Below are 27,019 nucleotides of genomic sequence, written 5' to 3'. Positions count from 1 at the left end.
AGATCATTATTCAGAAGTGAAATTAGTCTATAAGATCCACATAGGGACGGTGATTTTCCAGGTTTTAGTAGTAGTGTAATTACTGCCATATTAAGAGAGGTGGAGAAGGGATCCAGTATCAAATGACTCCTGATACATATCAAGCAGAGGTGGTATTAATTTAGTTTTGAAGATTTTATATATTTCAATCTGAATGCCATCAGGCCCAGGACTTTTCCCTCCCTTCATATTAGTTATGGCTTCAGACAATTCTTTATCCTCTAAGTTATACTCCAACAAGGTCAAGGACGTTTCAACCTGGGGTGTAAATTCTAGCAAATCCAGAAATTCCTTTTGTATTTGTGGAGTTGAATCTGAATATTCTGATGTATACAAATTTTGGTAAAATCTCAAAAAGATATTATTTATTTCTTTTGGGTCAGCAGTTGTCACCCCCTCATCTGATTGTAGGGAGTTTATTGTCCTTTCTATTTGTATCTGTTTGATACGCCAGGCCAAGAGTTTACTAGCCTTTTCACCCTGCTCATAATAGGATTGCTTCAATGTCATCAAACTTTTTGTTGCCTTATCAATGGACAATACATTATATCTAGCTCTCAGTTTAAGTTCTGCAAATAGCTGCTGAGAGGGATTTTGAAAAATTTCAGATTGTCTCGTTTATTCTTTTCTCAAGCTGTTCTATTTCAAATCTAAAAGATTTCTGCTTAAAGCTGGTGAAGCTAATCATCTGACCTCTAAGAAAAGCTTTAAAGGCTTCCCATCTTATAGCCGCAGATGTCTGGTCTGTATTAATTCCAAAATAGTAGTCTATCTGTTCTCCAATAAACTTTATAAACTCTGGATCCCTAAGCCATATATTTTGAAGCCGCCACCTTGGGGAGTAATGTAAAGCGTTAGGCTGGTTCCAAGTAAATGAAACTGGAGCATGATCCGAAATTAATATGCTGTCATACCAGCAGCTTGAAATTGTAGATATTAAGGTAGCTGAAACTAAGTAATAATAAATTCTGGAAAAGGTCTGGCAAGTGCTAGAATAGCAAGAAAAAGCTAATTTATCTGGGTACTACAACACACACACAAAATGCTAGTGGAACACAGCAGGCCAGGCAGCATCTATAGGAGAAGTACTGTCGACGTTTCGGGCCGAGACCCTTCATCAGGATAGTTTATCTGGGTACTTCCTTCTCCACACATCAACTAAATTAAAGTCTTTAACACATTGCAATAACTCTTTTGTTGTACCCCCCCCGAGTGTGAGTTAAAAGATGCTGAAAAAACCTGTCCCGGCCATCTCTTCCTTACTCTAACTATATCTTCAGGGGTTAAATGGGTCTCCTGCGGAAAAACTATTTTGGCTTTTAACTCTCTTACCCTACTCAATACTTGCTTTAACCTGACAAGTTTATTTAATCCTCTTACATTCCAAGAGGTAAACTGAAGTCCGCAGGACATGGACTATTAGTTATAATTTCAATCATGTTGAGCTGAATTGATTTAGAATGACTGCTAACTGGGATAACAATGTGACAAAAAAGAAAAATAGATAAAAAACCATGAAAAGTAAATTTTAAAATGTGAACATAACTGAGTGTATTGCCCAAACTGAAATACACCCACCCACCCCATAATGAAAGCTTCCTGACGGCCCTGAGGGAGGGCCTAATTATGGAGCTTAACTGGTCCTCCCATGTTATCATGTTGAGGAACAGCATAGCCAGCAACCAGGTCAGAGCCCCCACATTATCAGTAGTAGAAAATCTTACAACTATATTATACCAAGAGACTTTATCAGATTTAACCTAATCGTAGTTACATTGCCATTATAGAAGGTGAGAACTGATGCAAATTCATTAGCCTAAATAATACATTGATAAACACACCGCTAACATTCGTTAGCTTTCATCTATGTCCCACAGGCACTATGAACATGCCTATTTAAGCAAAAAGTTGAAGAGAAACCTGCTGTATTGTCTTTTTCGTCCGCAGCCTCCAAGTTATAGTTCTTCAACTCCTGCACAAATTTCTCTGCTGCCGGTGCATTGTCAAAGGTGTAGCGCTTTCTTTTATGAGTTACCAGCAGTGTAGCAGGATAAATCAGACCATATCGTGAGAACGAGGCCAACTCTTTCTTCACCGAATCGAATACACGCCTTCGCTTAAGTAATTCGGCAGACACGTCGGGGAAAAACCTGATTCTTTGATTATCGAAAAGTACAGATTCTTTCAGTCTGGCTGCCTTCATAACCCGAATTTTATCGGCGTAGTTTAAAAACTTCATTATCACTACCCTGGGTCGCTTGGCCGACTTTGTTTCAGTTTCGTTTGCCCTGCCTATTCTGTGTGCTCTCTCAATTAGCAAGGGCCCAGGGAAGTTTTCAGCACCCAGAACCTCGGGAATCCATTTTTCCAAAAAAGACCATATCCAACCCCACCAAGCAAAGGTTCGAACTGCTGCTACGGTTTTCCAAATCGTCCAGTTTAAGCACTAACGCCTCCAAAGTTGCTTTCAAAGTAGTATTCTGGGTACGTAAAGAGGCAATATCGTCCTGATTGGTGCTAATTCTCTCTTCGGCTTCTGAAACGCGCGCTGTAACAGCTTTCAAATCCACTTGTATTCCTTGTATTGCGCTCAGTAGCTCTTCAAATCTCGACACAAAGTCATCCTTCATTACTTGAATGGCATTTAGGATTTGGCTTTGACCTGTTAAAGCCTCCTCCTTGCCGGTATTGTTGGTGGTCTGCACCGCGTAGTTACAAGAGGAGCCCAATTTCGGAGACCTTTGCGTCTGCTTTGTTGCCTTCGGTGGCATTTTGGCTTTCCTTCGATTTCCAATCCGATCAAACTGGAACTATTCAGATATTTCAAAGTTGTTTAGTTGCGTAATTTCAAAACTTTTCGTAGGGGCTCCGACACGCGTCTGCTCAGCACGGTGCCGTAACCGGAAGTCCTGTTCTTTGCTTTTACTTTGGCTTTGACTTCCCTTGTCAGCCAAGGTTGCATCCTTTTTCCATTCAAAAAATATTGTAGACTATTATCTAAATGGGGAGAAGGTTCAAACATCAGAAGTGCAAAGTGGCTTGGGACTTGCGTGCAATACTCCCACAAGGTTAATTTACAGGTCGAGTCTGTGGAAAAGAAGGCAAATGCAATGTTGGCATTTATTTCAAGGGGAATAGAATATAAAAACAAGGAGATAATGCTGAGGCTTTATAAGACACTATCAGGCTGCACTTAAAAGTATTGTCAAGTCTTGGGCCCATTATCTCAGAAGGGATGTGTTGTCATTGGAGAGAGTCCAGAGGAGGTTCACGAGGATGAAGGGGTTAACATATGAGGAGTGTTTGTCAGCTTTGGGCCTGCACTGGAATTTTGAAGAACTCATTGAAACCTGCTGAATGTTGAAAGGACTAGATAAGGTGGATGTGGAGAGGATGTTTCCTGTGGTGGGGGTATCCAAGTCACAGGCTCAAAATTGAGGGATGACCTTTTAGAACAGAGGTAAGGAGACTTTTTTGTAGCCAGAGGGTAAGAAACCTGTGGAATGCTCTGGAGCGGAGGCCAAGTCTGTGGGTATACATAAGGTGTAAGTTGATGGTTTTCTGATCGGTCAGGACATCAAAGGATATGGTGAATGCAGGTGTATGTGGTTGAGTGGGAACCTGGATCAGTCATGATGGAATGGTGAAGCAGACTCAATGGGCTGAATGGCCTAATTCTGCTCCTATGTTTTATGGTCTTATAAAATATCTGGAGGTTTTTTTAATAGATATTCTTGAGCACATTTTGCTTAGGAGATGTGTCAGAGTGGCTGTATGTCTCATTTTACCCTGGCTTGTTTGAAGGTTGTTGAAGTACATCACACTGTTTGGCTTTTAAGGGAACAATCATTTTAAATACAAAAGAGAAAAAAAAGTCACCATTACAATTGTCCTGTACACTAATTTTGTTCAAAAAATTGCTTAATTTTAGAGATACTAGATTAGATGTGCACTAATCTAAAAAGTTTTTTTAACTATGCTATCTGTAACTTGTTACATTAGTTTATCGCTGTAACAGGATGGCAATTAAAAATGGAATAAAGTTTGCTGCTAAATAAACAGTTTAAAAAATAATTTTTGTAGAAAGGTTGAAAGATGGAAGCTCAAATTGTGTTTAGATTTGATTTGTATGTTTCACTATGAAGTTGCCGGTGGAAGCTGTAGATTTTGGGACACCCTTTGAAGGCTATTGAAAATTATTCATCCTAACAATTTCTGATTTATTATATTAGCAGATTCTCCTAGCACTTTGAGCAAAACATTAAAAAACAGCACTGCAGCAGGAAAGAATCAAAGCAGTGAAGATGAGGATGATCCACCAAAACCCAAGCCAATAAAGGTGAAAAAAAGGTAAGTAATCAAAGTTTCTTTGTAACTTTGTTGCATTTTCATCATGCCCTTATATAGTGTGTAGGCACTATAATAGTCCATCTTCTGAACACTCAGAGATCCCAATAGATGGTATCTGACCCGCCGGATAATATCTGCCTTTAAACTCTGGAGCTTTCATAGACCCTGTTGTGATGGGAAATAACTGGTTCTTTGAGTCTCAACAGTAGAGGCCTGGACACACACAGTTTTAATAATAAGGAATTTATTTACAAGGGGAAGTTGGATCAACACAAGCAACTACAATACACAGGAAGTGGTGTGGGGACAGGGTACGGTTACACAAACAAAGGACAAGGGAAAAGCACTACAACAGCTATCCCCCTTGACCTTGGATAGCTGTGGCTCCCTTACCAGGACAAACGATAGACCTTCCCAAGCATAAATCAATGCACTTACCTCCAATGTGGTGGTCTGTAAGAGAGGGCTAGCCAAGGCCAAGTCTCACCTTTTAAAGCATGGGGCTGGGTGAGATAATCCAATTAAGGTGACCAATAATTTAGGTGTGCATTGATTAGTTGGGAGGGACCAAATGTTGATTGGCATGTGGTGTGTCCTCCGACCAGCCAGGTGGCAGTGCATCTGTCACGTGGCCGGTATCTCTGGATACAGACCCTTATTACTTATTTGCTGAATAGGCAACATCAATAAAAAAAAAATGCTGAGGTATTTATAGAAATTTCATATAGTACTCTTAAACTGTGTTAATCTGGCACTAAACTCCCAAATAGGCCAGATTTTCAGAGTAATACTGTACACACGATGGAAACTGAGATTACATGCTATGTAACTGGTCATGCTGAGAAAACAAACTAGTAAGGTGGAAAGAACTACAGTATTGGATGCAGAACAAAATAATAAGTAATTAAGTGGTTAGTACTTGTATCACATAAAAGTTATGTCACTGCAATTATTTTTTAGTCAAATGTAGAAGCACTCTCAAATTCTAATGTACTTGTTTTTTTATGGTTCTGACATTACTAGAAGTAGCATCACAGCCCCAGAGTGATTGAAAGACGGGAAAATTTCCAACAAGTTTCAAAGACAAATATAAAAATTTGCATTTCTTTCAGTGACATTAATTCTGTTCTTTTTCCCCAAGAGAGTTTTAAAAAAAACTTGTAGACCTTCATGGCTTTGCAAGAGTATTTTAAAACAATTCCAGTGCCCTTTCTGCATAGAAATATTTCTACTTGTAATTTTTCAGATTCTGTGAATGATAATGAAAATCATTGAAAATTTGAAGACAGTGCTATTTCACCATTAGAATATGTGCATAATTTCACTCTGTAAACAGTAAATTCTTCTTTTGTAAAGGAACCATTTTTATAGTATATAAATTTCTCTTTCAATTCTTTTTTAAAATTAGAATCCCTGGAGAACACATTAAAGTGTATCATTTAGCAGGTCTATTTCTCATTTGGCTAATTAATTTATTAATTTTAATGCTTTATTTTTTCTGTAGTCATGAATTTGATGCTGAAGAGTATCCTACTGTGGCAGTGGAAGATGCCTATTCGGCTCTTGGCTTCAAGCACCATACTAGCCAAAAGTAAGAATACTGTGGAATCAAAAGTACCCTGCAGTAGAAGCTAACCATTGAGTTATTGGTCAGCTTTCATTTCATCGGCTGGAGAAATGAATCAAAAGTAAATAGAAGTAGCAAATGAGATTATATTATGAATGGAGCAGCTTCTTCACCTCCATCATCACATTTTTGAATGGTCTATGAACCCATGAACTCTATCTCACTACTCTTCTTATGAACTATTTTGTAACTTACAGTAATTTTTAAGTCTTGCACTATAATGTCTCTAAATAACATAATAAACTTGAGCAACACAAAAAATGCTGGAGGAACTCAGCAGGCCAGGCAGCATCTATGGAAAAGAGTACAGTCGACGTTTTGGGCTGAGACTTGAAGGCTCTTAGCCCGAAATATCGACTGTACTCTTTTTCCATAGATGCTGCCTGGCCTACTGAGTTCCTCCAGCACTTTGTGTGCATTGCTTGGATTTCCAGCATCTGCTGATTTTCTCTTGTTTGTGAATAATAAACCTGATTCAGAATCTGAAAACTACTTAATTCAGCCCATATTTTAGACTGTGCACAAAACATGCTACTAGAAACATATAAAACATTTCTGAAGGAACTTGTAAGGAAATGGTTTAATATTTCTTGAGCTGAGAGGTGTTCTTGTTGAAATGTCAAAGTCTTATGGGGGCTCAACAGAGTAGACGTACTTATGATATTTCCACAGGCTGAGGATTCTATAAGGAGTCAGACTACGTCCACACTACACCAGATAAATCTGTAACTGAAGCTTTTTCTCTTCGTTTTCACCCTCCGTCCACACAAACAATGTTTTCGTCCCCCAAAACCGGAGATTTTCAGAAACGCTCTCCAGAGTGTGTAATTTTGAAAACGCCACTGGCTGGAGCAGTGTGGACGGGGTAACCGGAGAAATCTAAAAACACTGTCATGACGTGCCGGAACAGATGGCGACAGCAGTGCACCATTTCATTGTTTTCTTGAAAGCAAACTAACAATTTCAGAACAGACTGCAATGAGACTGAAGCCAAAAGAGTTAGAAATGTACTCACCAAATACTTTGACCCATAACTTACTGAATAAATAAGTATATTCACTTTGCCGTTTTCTGTCCTTGCTCGTGTGAAGGTGGTTTACCTATTTCTGCAAGTACTTCTCTGACAATAGATGTGTAACAGCCTAATGTAACATTGTATGGAAATACAAGATAATACTGATGCAGACATGTTTTATACATTTAACAAGGTGCTTTATTAATGCAACAGAGTTCGTCAGTTTTTCAATGTTCATCGTCAGCCAGGTCATACTGTCCATGAACTCCCTGTCAGTTGCCTCCATATGCCCCAGTACTTGTTTTTTTTTAGTTTTAAGTCCCCCTGCGCGAGAGCCAACAGCTGTCCATCATTTAAGTTTTTCTAGTCTGTAACTGAACAAACACGCACTAACTCTTTCACGGCAAGATTCGACACCAAACATGTCACTTGTTTTCGGTAGATGCGTCCTGTGCATTTGCAGTAGGAGGAGATTCGCTGAAATATCTGTTTTAATATGGACAGAGATTTTTTTTTTAAACGCCTGATGTGGACGCCTATCGTTTTTACGCGAAACTGGCATTTTCAAAATTATCCGGTCTCAAATGGACGTAGCCTCAGTCTCAAAATATAGATTGACCATTGAAGTCACAAAAAGTTTCTTCAGATAAGTACTATATCTGGGATTCTCTAATCAACAGAACAGTGGAGATTGAGAAGTTCTTGAAAATTTTATAAATTGTTAGATGATACAGGAATTGAAGTAAAAGTTCAGTCGTGATCTTATTGAAAGTCAAGGAAGGTGCATGTTGATGACAAACCTATTTCCTTTTTCTGCTGAAAAGACCTAATATTTGTAAATGCCTTTTGTTTTTCCTGTGATATTCACATTCAGCATTTCAAAATTTACTCATGGACACGCATTCTATCGTAAGGACATTGAGCAATTTGGGAATCTTGATATGCATAGACCAGCGGTTTCCGGAAAGAAACATATATTCTTTGGTGAAGGAGAAGTTCTGAATAAGAAGAGCAAAACCTTAGAAAAGGTAATATTATGTACCATGGTACTAGGTAATGTGAAGGATTAGGACCTCTGGTAATGCTTGTGGTTACTCCTCTGATTAATGGGTTGTGTCACCTTCCTGGCATTAGGGAATTATAACTGACTTAGATCCTGTGCTCCATATCATAGTTAAGAAGGTTCAGTCGTTAGGTATTAATGCTGGAGTAATAAAATGGATTCAACAGTGGCTAGATGGGAGATGCCAGAGAGTAGTGGTGGATAATTGTTTATCGGGATGGAGGCCGGTGACTAGCGGGGTGCCTCAGGGATCTGTTTTGGGCCCAATGTTGTTTGTAATATACATAAATGATCTGGATGATGGGGTGGTAAATTGGATTAGTAAGTATGCTGATGATACTAAGGTAGGAGGTGTTGTGGATAATGAGGTGGGTTTTCAAAGCTTGCAGGGAGATTTATGCCGGTTAGAAGAATGGGCTGAACGTTGGCAGATGGAGTTTAATGCTGAGAAGTGTGAGGTTCTACATTTTGGCAGGAATAATCCAAATAGAACATACAGGGTAAATGGTAGGGCATTGAGGAATGCAGTGGAACAGAGAGATCTAGGAATAACAGTGCATAGTTCCCTGAAGGTGGAGTCTCATGTAGATAGGGTGGTGAAGAAGGCTTTTGGAACGCTGGCCTTTATAAATCAGAGCATTGAGTACAGAAGTTGGGATGTAATGTTAAAATTGTACAAGGCATTGGTAAGGCCAAATTTGGAATATTGTGTACAGTTCTGGTCACCGAATTATAGGAAAGATATCAATAAATTAGAGAGAGTGCAGAGACGATTTACTAGGATGTTACCTGGATTTCAGCACTTAAGTTACAGAGAAAGGTTGAACAAGTTAGGTCTCTATTCATTGGAGCGTAGAAGGTTGAGGGGGGATTTGATCGAGGTATTTAAAATGTTGAGAGGGATAGATAGAGTTGACGTGAATAGGCTGTTTCCATTGAGAGTAGGGGAGATTCAAACGAGAGGACATGATTTGAGAGTTAGGGGGCAAAAGTTTAAGGGAAACACGAGGGGGTATTTCTTTACTCAGAGAGTGATAGCTGTGTGGAATGAGCTTCCTGTAGAAGTAGTAGAGGCCAGTTCAGTTGTGTCATTTAAGGTAAAATTGGATAGGTATATGGATAGGAAAGGAGTGGAGGGTTATGGGCTGAGTGCGGGTAGGTGGGACTAGGTGAGATTAAGAGTTCGGCACGGACTAGGAGGGCCGGAATGGCCTGTTTCCGTGCTGTGATTGTTATATGGTTATATGGTTATATCAGTAATGTTCAAATGAAGGCTTGGCATTTGACATTTCCCTGACCTTTGCCAATGTTATTTTGGATGTTTTGTGTATTTTTAGACGCTTAATAAAGCTCACTGTCCTGACTTTTAAAGTATATTAAAGCAAAACCTGATGTATCTATTATGTATTAAGCTTTGGTAATGAATTAACTGGGAGTATTCAAAGTTCTCTTGCACGTAGATTAATTAAGTTAATTCTTCACATTTAGACTCTAAATAGCCTCATGTTAGTTGATTAATTGCTGTTTGTCTTTCAGGTACAAAGATTTCTAAAACAAGTTGAGTCATCAGATGATTCTGTTAATTTGGACATTTCATCCTCTGTGTCACACAGTCCTAGTGAACGTAGTAGCAGGGAACAACCATACAGTTCCACTGAAATTTGTTCTTCGATGTGTGAAAATAGCAACAGTGAAAATGAGACTGAAGAAGTTGCCGGTGATAGTCCAGCTTGTATGCATAAACCCTCAAAATTCAGTATCTGCAATGAGGGCAACAAAGAAGAGCTGATAGAAAAACATGATGAGGCCTCTATTCCTGCTGAAAAGTCTGAATTCTACTCTGATAGACAGCTCGTTCCTTTGGATATTCCAGACTTTCTTTTACCTGATCCTGATGCAACAGAGAAGACTGATGAATGTGTGTTTCAAACTGAAGAACTGAATCAAGGTACATTTATTTTTGAGCTGTTGATTCAAACTATACCAGGCTTATTCCATTTAGGAAAATAGAATGACAATTGGTGGTCCTCAGTGTAAGTTCAAAATCATCATTAATTGATTGCTTCAGCTTCTAATTTAAATGCATGAGCATATGCTTTATGCAATATTTAATGCTAAGTATTCTAAAGGGTACTTTACTGAATAATTTTTAAATATGTTTTTAAAAAGAAAAGTGACCATTAAAGTTTTTCAACATTTTCTTGATGTTCCTGCCTATCATTCACAAGTCAGTGAGCGCAGAGAAAGAGAGGCTTGCATTTCTATTCCTTCTTTCCGTGTCCCTCTCAGTCAGTTTTAACTGCTTTTCAATTATGTTAATTTGTAACATTTGGAAATTTTCTGCAGTATTTCCTGTAGCAGGTCTCTCAAATGACGGTATGATCATGGCATATAATCAATGGTTACAATATTGACGATATATATAGATAGGTTGGAAAACTAGGATGGCATTAGCTCTTCAAAGTAAAGCCACAGGATCATTCTGATCCACTTAAGAAAAAAAACAAGGTCCTATTTTAATGTTTCTTCCAAAAATGGAATTAATACTCCCACTAATGTAGCATTCATTCAGTAAAGCTCTGGTCTGTTGGCCAACATTTTATATGCTAAAATCTCAGGACACCATTTGCTTATCATTGAGCTTATACACATGCATTGTTAGCATTCTCCTGTAATTTTGATGCATTTGTAGTTCGGTTGAAATATCTAATAGCACCCTCCTCCCATGCTAATAGTCATTTGAGCTGAAAAATAAACTGATTTCCATTAGTAGTGTTAACATATTGCAGATCTTTTGCAGTGCAAAAGCTGAAGAACCTTAAGAAAAACAAAAAAAGAAGAAAGAAGAAGAAATTTTGTCATGCTCCATCTGACATAGTAGCTGTTCCAGAATTGGCCAAATACTGGGCTCAACGCTACAGATTATTTTCTCGTTTTGATGAAGGAATCAAACTTGACCAGGGTTGGTAACTGAATTCTTAAGTTATTAAATCTTGTTTCTCACATGTTCAAACTCAGTACCTGTGTGCATTCAGATAATTAAGATTGCCATGTTTTCAATGTGCCGCATTGTATCAGACTAAATTAGGGTTGCTGTAGGCAAAGGCTTCTCTTGAGCATTGTTTGCATTCCTTTGAGATAATCATTCATTCATTCCTGAGATTAATTCCTATTGTCTTCAGTATACCATTTCTAAGACTGCACAATCATCTCTCAGCAATAGCTTGAAGTTTTATACCCTTGTATCACAATTTCAATTAATTTTGCTTAATCTTGGCTTAAGAGCCTTCATCTGTAGTCGTCAAATCTACGACTGTTGGCTAGAACTACCAGTTGCCTGCAAGGCTTGTTCTTTCAGTTTTAGAATTATTGTTCCCATGGAGTCATTCAACAGGCTTCTTATCTAAATCTCTCACTGACTTATCCTCTTCTGAATTTACAGCACTGCGCCAAAATCCAATCCTAATTTCATTAAAGCTGTTGATAATAGTGGCATTGTTGTTACTTGTGGAGCAGCATGCACAAAATGCTGGAGGAACTCAGCAGATCAGGCAGCATGTATGGATGTGAATAAACAGTCGACATTTTGAGCCGGGACACTTCACCAGGACTGGAAAGGAAGGGGGAAGAAGCCAGAATAAGAAGGTGGGGTGGGGGGAGGGAGAAGTACACAAGGTAGAAGGTGATAGGTGAAGAGGTAAAGCCAGGTGGGTGAGGAAGTAAGAAGCAAGCAGGTGATGGGTGGATAAAGTAAAGAGCTGGAGAAGAAGGAATTTGATGGGTGAGAAAAGAGTTGACTATAGGAGAAAGGGAAGGAGGAATAGGACCGGGGGAGGTGATTGGCAAGTGGGAGAGGAGAAAGAGAACCAGAATGGGGGATGCAAGAAGACGGGTGAAGGAAACTTAGCAAAAAGTTGGAGAAATCGATGTTCATGCCATCAGGTTGGAGGCTACCCAGGCAGAGTATGAGGTGTTGCTCCTCCAACCTGACAGTGTCCTCATCATTGCAATAGAAGAGTGTTGGAATAAAGGACATATGGGAATGGGGTTTGGGATTAAAATGGTTGGCCTCGAGGAAATCATGCTTTTTGCAGATGACCTAAAGGTGCCCAACAAAGCAATCCCCAGACTACATCAGGTCTCGCCAATGTAGCAAGGGCTGAATCAAGAGCACTGGATACAGAAGGTGACTGCAAAAGATTTATGGGTGAAGTGTTGTCTCTCCTGGAATGACTGTTTGCCTCCTTGAGTGGAGGAGGTGAATGGGTATGTGTAGCACTTCTCCAATTCACAGGGATAAACGCCAGGAAGGTGATTGTTGGGGAAGGACGAATGAACAAGGGAATCATGGAGGGATTGATCCCTACGGAGAGTGGGGGGGGGGGGGACTGAATTATGTTCCTACCACTAAATATTAAGCCATAATTTTAGTCAATGCCTTCCCACCACCTCACCTCTTGCCCCTCTCCCCACTACTGAAGATCTTTCCTGTATAGTTTCCAACTTCATAAACTGCTCTGCTCTGTGCAACCTGCCTCGGCCTCTCTTCTCACAATCTAGTTCTTCTCTGGCAAATCTGCTTCCTTTATTTTCTCTCCAGTCTTCCAAGTACATCTGATGATCTCTGGTACTTTAACATATTTTATTTCCTGAATTAAAATAGTTTAATTGTTTATTTTTTATTAATTTCAGTCGCTTGACACCTCCAACTCCTACTTCCCTTGCAGCCTCCCTCCAATGCCCAGCCATCATCATAAGAAGCCCTATTTCACTCCAAATGCATCGTGATCCTGTTCCACCTGCCTCAACTTTTTTTTAATCACACAGAACTGTGTTTTCTTTTGATGCATTCTTTTCCTTTGAATAAGAATTGTTGGCTTGAAAAGTTCTTGAGTTCTAACTATGCTAGTTTTCTTTCACAAACAAGAGAATATCTGAAGATATTGGAAATCCAAGCAACACACACAAAATGCTGGAGGAACTCAACAGACCAGGCAGTACCTATGGAAAGGAAGAGTCTCTGCTGGAAATGTCGACTGTTTTCTCTTTTCCATAGATGCTACTTGGCCTTCTGAGTTCCTCCAGCATTTTGTCTATGTTGCTCATTTTTCTACTTTGCCCATTTTCCCCCTTTTATAACATATTTCTATTTTACTTCCATTCAACTTCAACCATTATTTCTGCTTCACTCTCCACAAATGTTCAAAAGCCTTTCAAGCACCTTATCATTGTTGTTTCACCCAGTGAGGGACAGTTCCCTCCCCATGCCCATCAGCTTGGTGTCATATGGTCATATATTGCCTAGATGTCAAAGCAATCTCTTTGTGACCTGGTCTGGAACCAAGCTGTGCTGGAGGGCTCGAGCTAAGAATGGGTCACAGGTTACCGGTGACCAAATGTTGGTAGATAGCAGGGTTGACAACATCTTTGATCGCTTCATAAAGAGCAAATCTGCTTCACAAACAAGAGAAAATCTACAGATGCTGGAAATCCAAACAACACACACACACAATGCTGGAGGAACTCAGCAGATCTCAGCAGGTCTATGGAAAAGAGTGCAGTTGATGTTTCGGGCCTATGCTCCATCCACCAGAACTAATGGGATCTCCCAGTGGCCTCCCATTTTAATTTTACTTCCTTCTCCCATTCTGATATGTCTATCCATAGCCTCCTCCACTGTCATGATGAAGCCACACTTAGGTTGGAGGATCAACACTTTGTAATCTCTTTGGGTATCTCCAACCCGATGGCATGAACATTGATTTTCAAACTTCTGGTGATGCCCCCCACTCCCTGTCCTTCATTTTCCATCCCTTTTCCCCCTCTCACTTTTTCTCCTTGCATGCCCATAGCTTCCCTCTGGTGCAATACATTGAGTATTTTGTTTTTGTTTGTTCTTGCTGGCCTTTCTGGTCCTTAAACTAGTATGCATTGTCTAGGGTGTCACTTACTATGTTTATGACACAATGTTCTATCTTGGCCTCCATTCTATACAACTTCATATACATTTGAAATTCTTTAATTTATCTGAATTTTAAATCTTGAGGGTAATCTTTTTGTGGTGAATGTAGTGCTTTCTAGATTTCTTCCAAGGCAGAGTTAGTAGCTTGGCAGTCAATTACCATTATTCTTGCTCATCAGCTTTTCCTATATTCTTGGAAGGGTGATGCGTCCTGCATCTACAGGTAAGATTGGTATCCTGTTATAATTTCAGTGCTAGTGGAGAGCTGAGAATGTCTAAATGGTATTTTATTCTCATTATCAAGCAACTTGCTATGTGAGAATTGCATCTTTGTCTTGTAGAAGGCTGGTTTTCGGTCACTCCTGAGAAGATTGCTGAGCACATTGCCAAACGTGTCACGGAGAGTTTCCACTGCGATATTATCATCGATGCATTTTGTGGAGTTGGAGGCAATTCAATTCAATTTGCATTGGCAGGAAAAAGAGGTACTATACCATGACTTAATCCTGCTTACATCACCATCCTGCAGAAATCAAGCAATGACTTTTTTTAAATACAAACTAGTATTTCACAATCATTCATCAGTTGAAATAAGTAGGTTGCAGGAAACTAACCTGTGACACTTTGGAGATTTTGTATTTTCACTTTTACAGAGCCTTTCAATTCAGATCTATAAAAATTGCTTTATGAATAGTGCTTATTCCTTTTATGTGACGAACAAATATGAATTTGAGCAATCTCAAGTGATAACAATCAAGTACTGTGTGAGCAGATATTCATTTTTATTTTGTTTAATATTATCAATGTTCAGGTCTAGTACCTGCTTTATAGAATTTTTCAGTCTTTACGATATACATAAGAATAGAGAATTTTCTGGTTCACCTTCAATTATCTATCACATGTACTTGAAAACATGCAGTGAAATGTGTTATTTGCATTAATAACCAATCTAAAGATGTGCTAGGGGAAGCCTATAACTTTGCCACACATTCTGGTGCCAACTTAGCATGCCCATCATAATCATAGGACCACACAAGCAACAACAGCAAATCAAGCCCCTTACCTCCTTCCCATCCACCTACACGTGTATGCACGCAGGCAGTACTCTAACCCCAGGATAAGGTGTATCTGGGCTTTCAGCTTCCAGTGGACTTGTACTCACAGCCATTGGACCAACTTCCTCACTGGCCATCAGACCTCAACATTCAGGCATCCAATTGTCCTTTGGGTTTTGATCTTCAATATCGAACCGAGGACTTAACAGTGACTACAAATGAGGACCCCAATCTCCAGTCCTCGAACCCCAGACTCCCCAGTGATGGGACCCTGAGCACTAGGCCTAAAACTCTGGTCTCACCAGCTCGCATACCTGGAGGGTCACCGGCCCTCATGCCTTCTACCTGCATAGAGCCCTGACCTGACCTCTAATTCCCCCACATCCCTGTCCATAAACCCCAACTCCTTTCTCTGTCCTCAAAACCATCCATACGAACTTAAAAGACAACCCACTCTAAGTCACGACCTCAGCAGAGACTGCAGCTTGGCGCCTTCTTGGTCAGAAGCACAATTCAGACTTGTAGCTTAGTAGTTTACATCTACAGACAGCTTCAAACATTCTAAGGTTGCGTGTTACTAGATTCAGATTAATGCGCTTTGGTCTATTGCAATCTAAGAAAGACATAATGATTACTGTAAAACCCACATAACACTGGAGGAACTCAGGGATCTATGGAAAGGAATAAACAGTCAATATTTCAGGCTGAGACTCTTAATCAGGACCTGGGGGATTGTTGTGTACACTTTGATAAAGCTGCTCCATAACTCATACCTTTAAGACATTGGAAACATAGTCATTGTGTTCTTGGTGTTCCTTCACTTTCCATTTTTATCCAGAATTACCATGCTGTAATGTGAACATTCATTACCGTCACTCTTTGAAAAGTTTTATCAAAGAAGAAGCTACTTAACTGGCAGCTGAGGTTATCATGTCATCTTCCGGGGATCTCAAGGCTAAAGTGAGCAATGTAGCATTTGACAGTCACATTTTTAGCAGTGAATAAACTGTGATCTTCATAATAAATTAGTTTCAGCAGATAGGAAAGCCATTTCTGAGTCTGCCAGCTCTCTGTAAGAGCACGGCACATAATCCCAACCCACCCTATCCCCAAAGCCTTGCATTTTTGTATTTTGAATGCTGACTCAATTTCCTATAGAAATCTGCAGTTTTCTCCACTTCCAATCAGTCATTCGCACTTGATGTTCAAAAAGTGTTCTTTCCTTACAATGCCTTGGGTTCTTTTGCTGATCTATATCCAGTGTTGCTCCGGATTTCCAGCATCCGCAGAATCTCTTGTGTTTATAACCAGTGGCTCACAATTCTTCCATGAATTCTCTCTATTACAATTCTTCCTAAGGTTTTTGCCTAAGGGCAAGTATTCCCAGCTCCTTTTCAGACATGTTTCTTACCCTGAAACTGTTACGGCAAATTACTTCAAAATGCTGGTGGAACACAGTAGGCCAGGCAGCATTTATAAGGAGAAGCACTGTCGATGTTTCGGGCCAAGACCCTTCATCCTGAAGGTCTCGGCCTGAAACGTCGACAGTGCTTCTCCTTACAGATGCTGCCTGGCCTGCTGTGTTCCACCAGCATTTTGTGTGTGTTGCTTGAATTTCCAGCATCTGCAGAGTTCCTCGTGAAGGCAAATTACTTGTTTCCTCCCCAGGAGACAGTGTCCAGTTCTGTATTCCTTCATACGCCATTCCTTTATTTGTGAAAACAAAGTTAAAATGGACTTGATGTTATAATTTGACATCATATTCAATTTGAACACTGAGTTCTGATCGCAAAGGAATCTATTTTAATTTGATTGAAGGATAAATGATTGTTAGGCTATGGAGAAGTGCATTGCCTGGAAAACAATCCTAAAGGATTGTGCCACAGAACCCTCATGTTCACTTGAAAGGGCTGTTTAATATTCATCTGAAAAGAGGATATTGATACTTGACATTGAAGGAGTTGCTACCTTTTTAAAGTGAAGAAATTGGAAACTTAGAATCAAATTATCTAGATTATAGGTGTTTAAAAACATTCAGTTCTGCTTTCAGCAGAATTTCGGACTGGCGATTTCCCATCATGCCAGTTGACATTTGGCTGCTTTTGGCCTTCATACAGCTGTACCTTTCATCAGTTAAATTTCTTGCCAAAATTACTCTGTGACATAAAGCCTAAAGGAATATTTCCTCGTAGGATGAAGCAGTACTTAACTGAACCTGAAATTTGTTAAGTTTTCAAAATAAATATTTTGTGATCTTTGACAATGAGATTTGTTGATTTTTTTTTGACCAATCTTTTTTGTTTGTTGATTTTTTTTTGATCCAGTGATTGCTGTTGACATTGATCCAGTGAAAATAGATCTTGCACAGAACAATGCTAGAGTCTACGGTGTTGCTGAACAGATCGAGTTTATCCTTGGTGACTTCATGCTACTGGCTTCTGACCTAAAGGCTGATGCTGTATTCCTCAGTCCTCCATGGGGTGGCCCAGATTATGTCAATGCAGAAATCTTCGATCTAAAGACAATGATTTCCCTGGATGGATATCCTTCTAAGCTTGTTCTAAGACCTTAAAATGTTATATATTTTTGTAGAAACCAGTCTTGTTAACAATTGTTTTGAAGCTTAGTGTAAGAAAAGTAGTTAAATTGAATATTTGGGTGGGTGGAAGTAGGAGGTATATTTTTTGAAGATGGTAATAGAATATTGAAACAACGTGTGACTGTGATTTTAATTAAAAGATAACATTTGATTGGCTCTAACAATAGTACCATTATAGATTTTTGTAAGTCAATAAAAATCTATTGAGCACTTCAGAGAAGACAAAGTGAAGCTTAGATGAACGGTAAGCTGATTACCACCACAATGATGTCTTTCAGTGGTAGAAAGGATACAAACAGTACAGTGTGTAATTGAGGCAAATATCAGAAACTGCTAGATTAATTCATTGTACACGCCAAGTAAGCTGACAAGGAATTGCTGTTGGTTTCAGGTTCAGGGACACAATAGCCCTTGTATTTCTCAAAGGAACAATGGGGCTGTTTTGCTTTCCCACTCTTCCTTAAGGGTGGCTCACTCGGTGGTGATGGTGCTGCCTCACCGCTCCAGGGACCTGATTTCAATCCTGATTACTGGTGCTGTCAGTGTGGTTTGCACATTCTCCTTGTGATTTAATGAGGTTCTGCTAAGTGCTTTTCCCCCCCCATGTCCTATTACCACTGGTAAGGGGCAACAATCAAATAGCAGTTGATGGGTCTGAGAGTATGTTGCAGGGTCATAGGGAAATTAAGGCAACAATGTGACTAATGGGATTGGACTGCCTGGAACTAGCATGAAACCAATGGGCTGATGGTCTGCTATGGTTTCATATGTAAATTCCTCTTTAACATATTGGATTGCCTTTTTCCTTGCTGAAAGTAGCCAGATTAAAAGATTTCATCTTGGACAAATAGGGTTTCAGGTCCTTGGCATCAGATGGAGCAGGGCTAGAGAGAGGCCAAACTCTATTCATAAAATGAAAGGCTAGAGATCTGAAACGTAAGAAAGTATCTAGCATCCATCAAAATTTTCTAAAATAGACCTAAGATATTGTATACTGTTTTATTTTCCATTGGATGTTTTAAAATTTTATAAATTTCTGGCTAATCAATATTATATTTTCAGTATTCTGACCTATTGCAAGGTTATCATTTAACTTGTATTTTTGTTGCTTACTCCAAATTGTTTTTATTCTTCGCTATTCTGCCTTGACATTATTTTACCTTTGAAATTTTTACACTCTCACAGAAGATTACTCCAAATATTGTTTATTTCTTACCACGAAATGCTGATGTAGAACAGGTAAGAACTGTATCTTTTCAATGGATCAGTATCACTGTTCCTTCTAAGCTCCATGAGTGCGCGACTATGCAGTAACTGAAATGCTCCCACACACGTAGCCTTGCTTGCCCACACAGTGGAATTTGCTTTTATATAATTTCAAAATCTGTTAATATAATCGTGAAATGCCCTGTAGTTTGTTATGCGTTAATGAATATAATCCATACATTTTCTAAATAATAAACTTAACACAATCTTTACTTTGAAACAATTAAGATCTTCAGCGTATTTACATTGCCAATGTTTTAAGTTACAACACTGTTACAAATTGTAACAATAAACATGGAAGTCAGTAACTCATTGTTAATAAATCATCAGCCCACTGAACACCAACACTGTTTAAAATGCTATGTAGTTTTCAGGACATGTAAAAACTTCCTGTTCAAAGCAATGGCTGGTCTGCGCAGCTGTTTTAAAGAAAATAACAGAGGGAACATTGCTCAGTATCTGACGTAAAAAATGAACTACAGTACCAGTTGATTAAAATTATGTGGATTAATAACTAATTCTATTAACATAACTTTCTCTTGCTCTATTGCACATGACTAACTTGTTTGTCCTTGGGTTTCATGTGATTTAAGCTCATCTTAGGAAATACCTGCATACTTCAAAAAGTTAGTTGTGTTTTGATCTCTGGTTTTGTAGACACTCAATTGTGATTTTTAAACAGCTTAAGGCTAAGCCTTAAAATATTGAATGGAACTATATTATTCAATAAACTATTCGAGCTGAAAGAATAGAACTATCGCTTCCAACACAAGTGGCACCATAGTAGCATAGCGGTTACTGTTATTTCTGTAAGGAGTCCCTGTACATCCTCCCCGTGAAAAGCATGGGTTTTCTCCAGGCCCCCTAGTTCCCTCAAGCTGTCCAAAGACCAGGTAGGTTACTTAATCATTGTAAAATTGTCCCATGATCAGATTAGGTTTAATTTGGGGATGTCAGGAGTTGTTGAGCCCTGTAGCCTGAAGGGCTCATTCCGCGCTGCATCTCAAAATTAATTAAGAAAAATAGAAAAAAGCTGTTTCATTGATGCAGTGAACACATTTATATAAAATAAAACAAAAAATATTGGAAATACTCAGCAAGCCATATAGCATCTTTAGAGAGGGGAGTATTAATCGGTTTGCTGACTTTTTCATAAATTTGTAATAACATTAAAATAACATACCTTAATTTTATCCAGGTATGGATTTTGTTTTGTACTTTCCTCTTGTTGTAAATGCAGTTACTCAGTGTTGGAAATTTGAAGATTAAAGGAGTTTTAGAAAAAAGTTTTAGTTTCAATAAATCTGGGTTTCTGCAGAAACTAAAAACAGTAGGAGGAACTCACTGGTAAGCATGTCTATTTTAATTAATCATCTGTAAAAACACAGCTGCAGCTGAAATGTTGCAGTAACATTTTCACTAATAGTAATAATTGTCTGACTTTCTATCAGAAATCCCAGATAAACATGCTCTCTGCATTTACTTTATATTTCCACCAGATGGCATTTGTACCACACTGACAAGTAGATTAAATGTGTATTATTTTATTTTAATTTTGTTTAGTAATACAGTGCGGAGTGGACCTTTCCAGAAACAAGCACCTGGGGAAAAGAAACACGCATTCCATGGGGAGGAGATACAGAGACTCCTTATGGAATGGTGCCGAATTGAACTCTGTACTCTGGAACACTGTAATAGTGTTGCGCTAACCGCTATGCTACCATGGTGCCAAATTACTATTAACTTCATGGCCAGGTTATTGGTGTTTCTTGTGATGACAATTTTATTACCGCTTTAAAATCAGGTGAACACCTGAAAAGGTTCATGGGGGGATAAAAGGCTTTCTGATTGGTTTTCAAGTGGTCTAGGTCCAGAGGGATAACAATATAGTAATGAAAGATGGGGGAACGGGTATTGTTTTAACTGTTATATAATCAAGGCTGTAAATATAGCAAAAAATCAAATTGAAAGCTAAATGCTGGAAATCTGAAATTTAAAAAAAACACTTGGCAGACTGGGCAGCATCTGTGGAAAGAGAAATGGATAATACTTAGTGTCTGAAACTTATGTCAGAACTGATCTGCTGAGTGTTTCCAGCATTCCCTGTTTTCACTTTGTATAGAAAATCTTCTTTTCATATTCTAACCTTGTTAATAAATAATTATTCCACTATCCTTTCTGACTATTTTCTACCAAACCAATGTGTATTGGTAGTTATGTGCATAGAGATAAATTTCTTTGAACAACCAATATTCCCTGATCTTCACCACTTACCAAGTATTAATCTAACATTATTTTTGGTTCAGTGGGTTGATTTAACAATTACCTGTGTTTGAACTTCATTTGGTTACTAATAAGTTTGGGCTTTTCTCTGATTATGTAGACATTGAACCTAACTTTAAAGTGATGTTTTTTGGTGTTTAATTGTAAAGTTTTCTTCATTTGGAAGTGCATAGCAGATTTTGTACGTAGTACTTTTGTATACAGACTTTTGATTTGGCTAAATGCTTACTTTTTTTTAGGAATTAGATTGACACTAAACCGGTATGATTTCAGAGCAATTATCTACCTCTGATACTATCAAAAAAATTCTTTCAAATTGAAGGGAAGTCACAGCCCTTTGCTGTTATTGTTCATTTGCTACAGTAACCAATTATCTATTTCCGGTTTAGAATCTAATCCACAGAGCAGCTTGAGGACTTGACCTATCAAATGTTTAAAATACTAAGTGAAATCTAACTATCCTATTGAGGATATGTTTAAAAAGTTATTCCCCTTTTGCCCTACCTCCCCCCAAAACTTGTATTTATTTTGTATTGCCTTCTGTTTGTTTTTGCTTTTTTAATCATTACTGCAGTACATGCTGCCCACAGCAGAATCCACGATTGTGGCAGGTTTGGCAATTCTTTAGTTTAGTTGAAGCATGGTTTTAAATTGCTGTGTGACAATGTTGTTTAATTCCATTTGAAATTGACTTGTGGGAAGCAGCATTCTTCCTCTATTGCTTATGGAACTGCAGAACATTTCTGAGGGCATTAGAGGATTTGAATGTGTTAGAGTAATTTTCCTCTTTCCGTTGCTAGAGCTGGAGGTTTTGGCAAGGCCCATTAACCTATCTTAAGTATTGAAGTATTTGTGCAATTCATTGGGATATTGTAGGTACTGATGTTGTAATTGTGCAGTCTACGCTGGGCATAAAATGTGTAACTTGTATTCAAACTCTGTACACATTATACATCTGTAGAGTATTCACTGTCATTATTTAGAAGCCAAGAAAGACATTGGTATATTGAGTTTTGAGGAAAATTAGTCCCCGGGACCTGACCAAGTATCTCCTCAGACCTAGTGGGAGGCTAGTGCAAAAATTGTAGGGGCCCTGGCAGAGGTGCTAAAAATGTCCTTAGCCACAGGTGAGGTGCCAGCTGACTGGAGAAGAGCTAATATTATTCCATTATTCAAGAAGGGCTCTAGGAATAAGCAGGGTAATTATAGGACAGTGAGCCTAATGCCAGACATGGGTAAATTATTGGAAGTATTCTAAGGGACTGGATGTATATGTATTTGGATAGATATGGCCTGATAATATTTAGTCAATATGGCTTTGTGCATGGAAGGTCATGTGTAACCAGAGCTTTTTTCCAGGAGGTTTTGAGGAAAGAGGGTGGAGCTTGACAGGAACGTTGGAGAAAAAGCAGTGGATGTTTCCATGGATTTTACCAAGACCTTTGAGAATGTCCCACGTGAGGGGGGCAGATGATAAATATCCAGTCACTTGGCGTGCACAATGAGGTAGTAAATTGAGTTTCCGGGAAAAGCTAGAGTGGTTGTAGATGGTTGACTGTTTGACTGGTGGCGTGCCACAGGGATTGATGCTGGGTCTGTTGTTATTTGTCATCTAAAACAATGATCCTGGATGATACTGTGGTTAAATGGATCAGCAGATTTGCAAATGATTGGGGGCATAGTGCACAGCTAGGAAGCTTGCAGCGGGATCTAGACCATTTGGAAAAATGCACTGAAAAGTGGCAGATGGAATTTAATGCAGACATGTGTCAAGTGTCATGGTTAAATATTTGCTCAAATATATAACAATTTATCTTGTACATAGTCTATATTCCTGTTGCTACTGTTTATTTAGCAGAGAACAGATTTAAAAAACTTTTGTTTGAGGTTCAGATTATTGTGATTTTGTTTTTGCAGAGAATTATTACTTTTCAAATTGCTTACACAGTTGTATCCTGCTTGCTCAGCACCAACTACAGATATCAAAGAACAATGCTGAAAGAATGGTTCATCCTAAACTTGCTGACATTCCATGTCATTCCCAGGCATCTGATCTAGATCTTGCCAAAAGTGAAGAATCCATGTTTCAAGTCGATACTTAATTTTTTTGTTAAACATCATCCCTTCCATATGCAGTGGTGCTAAGAAGTGTGTGAACCCTGTAGAATTTTCTGTTTCTGCATAAATATGACCTAAAATGTGATCAGATCTTCATGCAAGTCCTAAACTAGATAAAAAGAACCTAACTAAACAAATAACACAAAACATTATACTTATTAATTTATTTATTGAGAAAAATGATCCAATATTACATGTATGTGAACCTTTGCTTTCAGAAACTGGTGTGACCCCCTTGAACAGCAATAACTTCAATCAAACGTTTCTGCTAACTGTTCATCAGTCCTGCACATCGGCTTTGAGGAATTATAGACCATTCCTCCTTACAAAACTGCTTCAACTCTTGGATCTTGGTGGGCTTCCTAGCATGAACTGCTTGCTTCAGGTCTTTCACAACATTTCTGTAGGGTTAAGGACAATCCAAAACATCAATTTTCTTCTTTTTTAAATCATTCTGTTGCTGATTTACTCGTCTTTCGGATCATTGTCTTGTTGCATTATCTCCCTTCTATTAAGCTTCAGGTGACGGCTGCAACCCTGACATTCTCCTGTAGAATGTCTTGATACAATTTTGAATTCGTTCTTCCCTCAATGATTGCAAGCTGTCTAGGCCCTGAAGCAACAAAGCAGCCCTAAACCATGATGCTCCTTCCACATTATTCACAGTTGGGAAAGGTGTCGGTGTTGGTGTGCAGTGCCCTTTTTCCTCCAACCAGCAATGTGCATCTCTGCCTAAAAGTTTAACTTTTGTCTCATCTGTCCACAGAATATGGTCCCAGAAGCATTGTGGAACACCCTGGTGGTCTTTCGCAAACTTGAGACGTGCAGCAATTTGTTTGTTTTTAATTTTTATATATTTTTGGGAGAGCAATGGTTTCCTCTATGGTATCCTTCCATGAACACCATTCTTGTTCAGTGTTTTTGTTATAGTGGACACATAAACAGAGACGTTAGCAAGTTCTAGAGATATTTTACAGGTCTTTGCTGTTACCCTTAGGTTCTTTCGCCTCCTTCAGCTTTGCACATTGTGCTCTTGGTGTGATCTTTGCAGGATGGCCACTCCTAGAGAGAGTAGCAACAGTACTGAGTTTCCTCCATTTGTAGGCAATTTCTCAATTTCTCTTAAGGTGGACTGATGAACACTCAGGCCTTTCGAAATGCTTTTGTAGCTCTTTCCAGCTTCATGCATCTCTGCAGTTCTTCTAAGGTCCTCAAAGTTGTTTTGATCAAGGCGTGGAGCATATAAACAGATCTTCCTTAAGAAAAGCAGACTCTGTCAGTAACTTGACTTTGTGTCTTTTTTATAGGGCAGGGCACCTCTACAACCCACATCTCCAGTCCATTTTCATTGAATGGAATACCGGACTCCAAATACCTTTTCTAAAAGGCATTACCCCAGAGTTCACACACTTTTTCCAACAAATACATGTAATATTGGATGATTTTTCTCAATAAATGAACAAGTGTAATGTTTTGAGGCAACACGAGTGAATCTGCAGATGCTGGAAATAAATAAAAACACAAAATGCTGGCAGAACTCAGCAGGCCATCAGGCTCTATGGGAGGAGGTAGTGACAACATTTCGGGCCGAAACCCGCCCGAAACGTCGTCACTACCTCCTCCCATATATGCTGTCTGGCCTGCTGAGTTCTGCCAGCATTTTGTGTTTTTAAGTGTAATGTTTTTGTGTTTTTATTTAATTGCATTCTCTTTATCTAGTTTTAGGCTAGCGTGAAGATCTGATCACAATTTGGGTCATACTTGTGCAGAATTAGAGAAAATTCTTCAGGGTTCAATAGACAATAGGTGCAGGAGTAGGCCATTCGGCCCTTCTAGCCAGCACCACCATTCACTGTGATCATGGCTGATCATACACAATCAGTACCCCATTCCTGCCCTTTCCCATATCCCTTGACCCCGCTATCTATAAGAGCTCTATCTAACTCTCTCTTGAATGCATCCAGAGACTTGACCTCCACTGCCTTCTGGGGCAGAGCATTCCACATATCCACCACTCTCTGGGTGAAAAAGTTTTTCCACATCTCTGTTCTAAATGGCCTACCCCTTATTCTTAAACTGTGGCCTCTAGTTCTGGGCTCACCCATCAGCAGGAACATGCTTCCTGCCTCCAGCATCTCCAATCCCTTAACAATCTTATATGTCTCAATCAGATCCCCTCTCATCCTTCTAAATTCCAGTGTATACAAGCCCAGTCGCTCCAATCTTTCAACATATGACAGTCCCGCCATTCCGGGAATTAACCTTGTGAACCTACGCTGCACTCCCTCAATAGCAAGAATGTCCTTCCTCAAATCTGGAAACCAAAACTGCACACAATACTCCAGGTGGGGTCTCACCAGGGCCCTGTACAGCTGCAGAAGGACCCCTTTACTCCTATACTCAATTCCTCTTGTTATAAAGGCCAGCATGCCATTAGCTTTCTTCACTGCCTGCTGTACCTGCATGCTTGCTTTCATTGACTGATGTACAAGAACACCTAGATCTCATTGTACTTCCCCTTTTCCTAACTTGACTCCATTTAGATAGTAATCTGCCTTCCTGTTCTTGCCACCAAAGTGGATAACCTCACATTTATCCACATTAAACTGCATCTGCCATACATTTGCCCACTCACCCAACCTGTCCAAGTCACCCTGCATTCTCATAACATCTTCCTGACATTTCACACTGCCACCCAGCTTTGTGTCATCAGCAAATTTGCTAATGTTACTTTTAATCCCTTCATCTAAATCATTAATGTATATTGTAAACAGCTGCGGTCCCAGCACTGAACCTTGCGGTACCCCACTGGTCACAGCCTGCCATTCCAAAGGGGACCCATTAATCGCTACTCTTTGTTTCCTGTCGGCCAGCCAATTTTCAATCCATGTCAGTACTCTGCCCCCAATACCATGTGCCCTAATTTTGCCCACTGATCTCCTATGTGGGACTTTATCAAAAGCTTTCTGGAAGTCCTGGTACACTACATCCACAGGCTCTGCCTTGTCCATTTTCATAGTTCCATCCTCAAAAAACTCCAGAAGATTAGTCAAGCATGATTTTCCTTTCATAAATCCATGCTGACTTGGACTGATCCTTCTACTGCTATCCAAATGTGTTGTAATTTCCTCTTTTATAATTGACTCCAGTATCTTTCCCACCACTGACGTCAGGCTAACCGGTCTATAATTCCTTGTTTTCTCTCTCCCTCCTTTCTTGAAAAGTGGGACAACATTAGCCACCCTCCAGTCAACAGGAACTGTTCCTGAATCTATAGAACATTGGAAAATGATTACCAATGCGTCCACGATTTCTAGAGCCACCTCTTTAAGTACCCTGGGATGCAGACCATCAGGTCCTGGGGACTTATCAGCCTTCAGACTCAACAGTCTATCCAATACCATTTCTTGCCTAATATAAATTTCATCCTTTACCCTAGTTCCTTTGACCACTATTACATCTGGGAGATTGTTTGTGTCTTCCCTAGTGAAGATAGATCCAAAGTACTTGTTCAACTCATCTGCCATTTCCTTGTTCCCCATAATAAATTCACCCGTTTCTGTCTTCAATGGTCCAATTTTGGTCTTAACTATTTTTTTGCTATTCACATACCTAAAGAAGCTTTTACTATCCTCCTTTATA

General features: G+C 39.2%; 1 protein-coding gene across 2 annotated transcripts in view; it reads left to right on the top strand.

The window, feature by feature from the left end:
* The window catches only part of tgs1 (trimethylguanosine synthase 1), a 56,797-nt gene that overhangs the window by 24,300 nt on the left and 5,478 nt on the right, over positions 1–27,019 (top strand). The window contains exons 5-12 of one of the 2 annotated variants that reach the window (XM_073042205.1): positions 4,275–4,389; positions 5,894–5,980; positions 7,906–8,059; positions 9,631–10,042; positions 10,895–11,056; positions 14,398–14,541; positions 17,436–17,652; positions 18,871–18,949. In XM_073042205.1, coding sequence (XP_072898306.1) covers positions 4,275–4,389; positions 5,894–5,980; positions 7,906–8,059; positions 9,631–10,042; positions 10,895–11,056; positions 14,398–14,541; positions 17,436–17,652; positions 18,871–18,949 — 1,370 coding nt within the window. Of the gene's footprint in view, positions 1–4,271; positions 4,390–5,893; positions 5,981–7,905; positions 8,060–9,630; positions 10,043–10,894; positions 11,057–14,397; positions 14,542–17,435; positions 17,653–18,870; positions 18,950–27,019 lie in introns of both variants that reach the window. The other variant, XM_073042195.1, reaches the window with a different exon arrangement.

Source organism: Hemitrygon akajei, chromosome 1, assembly GCF_048418815.1.
Source record: "Hemitrygon akajei chromosome 1, sHemAka1.3, whole genome shotgun sequence".
NCBI lineage: Eukaryota > Metazoa > Chordata > Chondrichthyes > Myliobatiformes > Dasyatidae > Hemitrygon > Hemitrygon akajei.
This window is presented reverse-complemented; position numbering and strand designations above follow the sequence as displayed.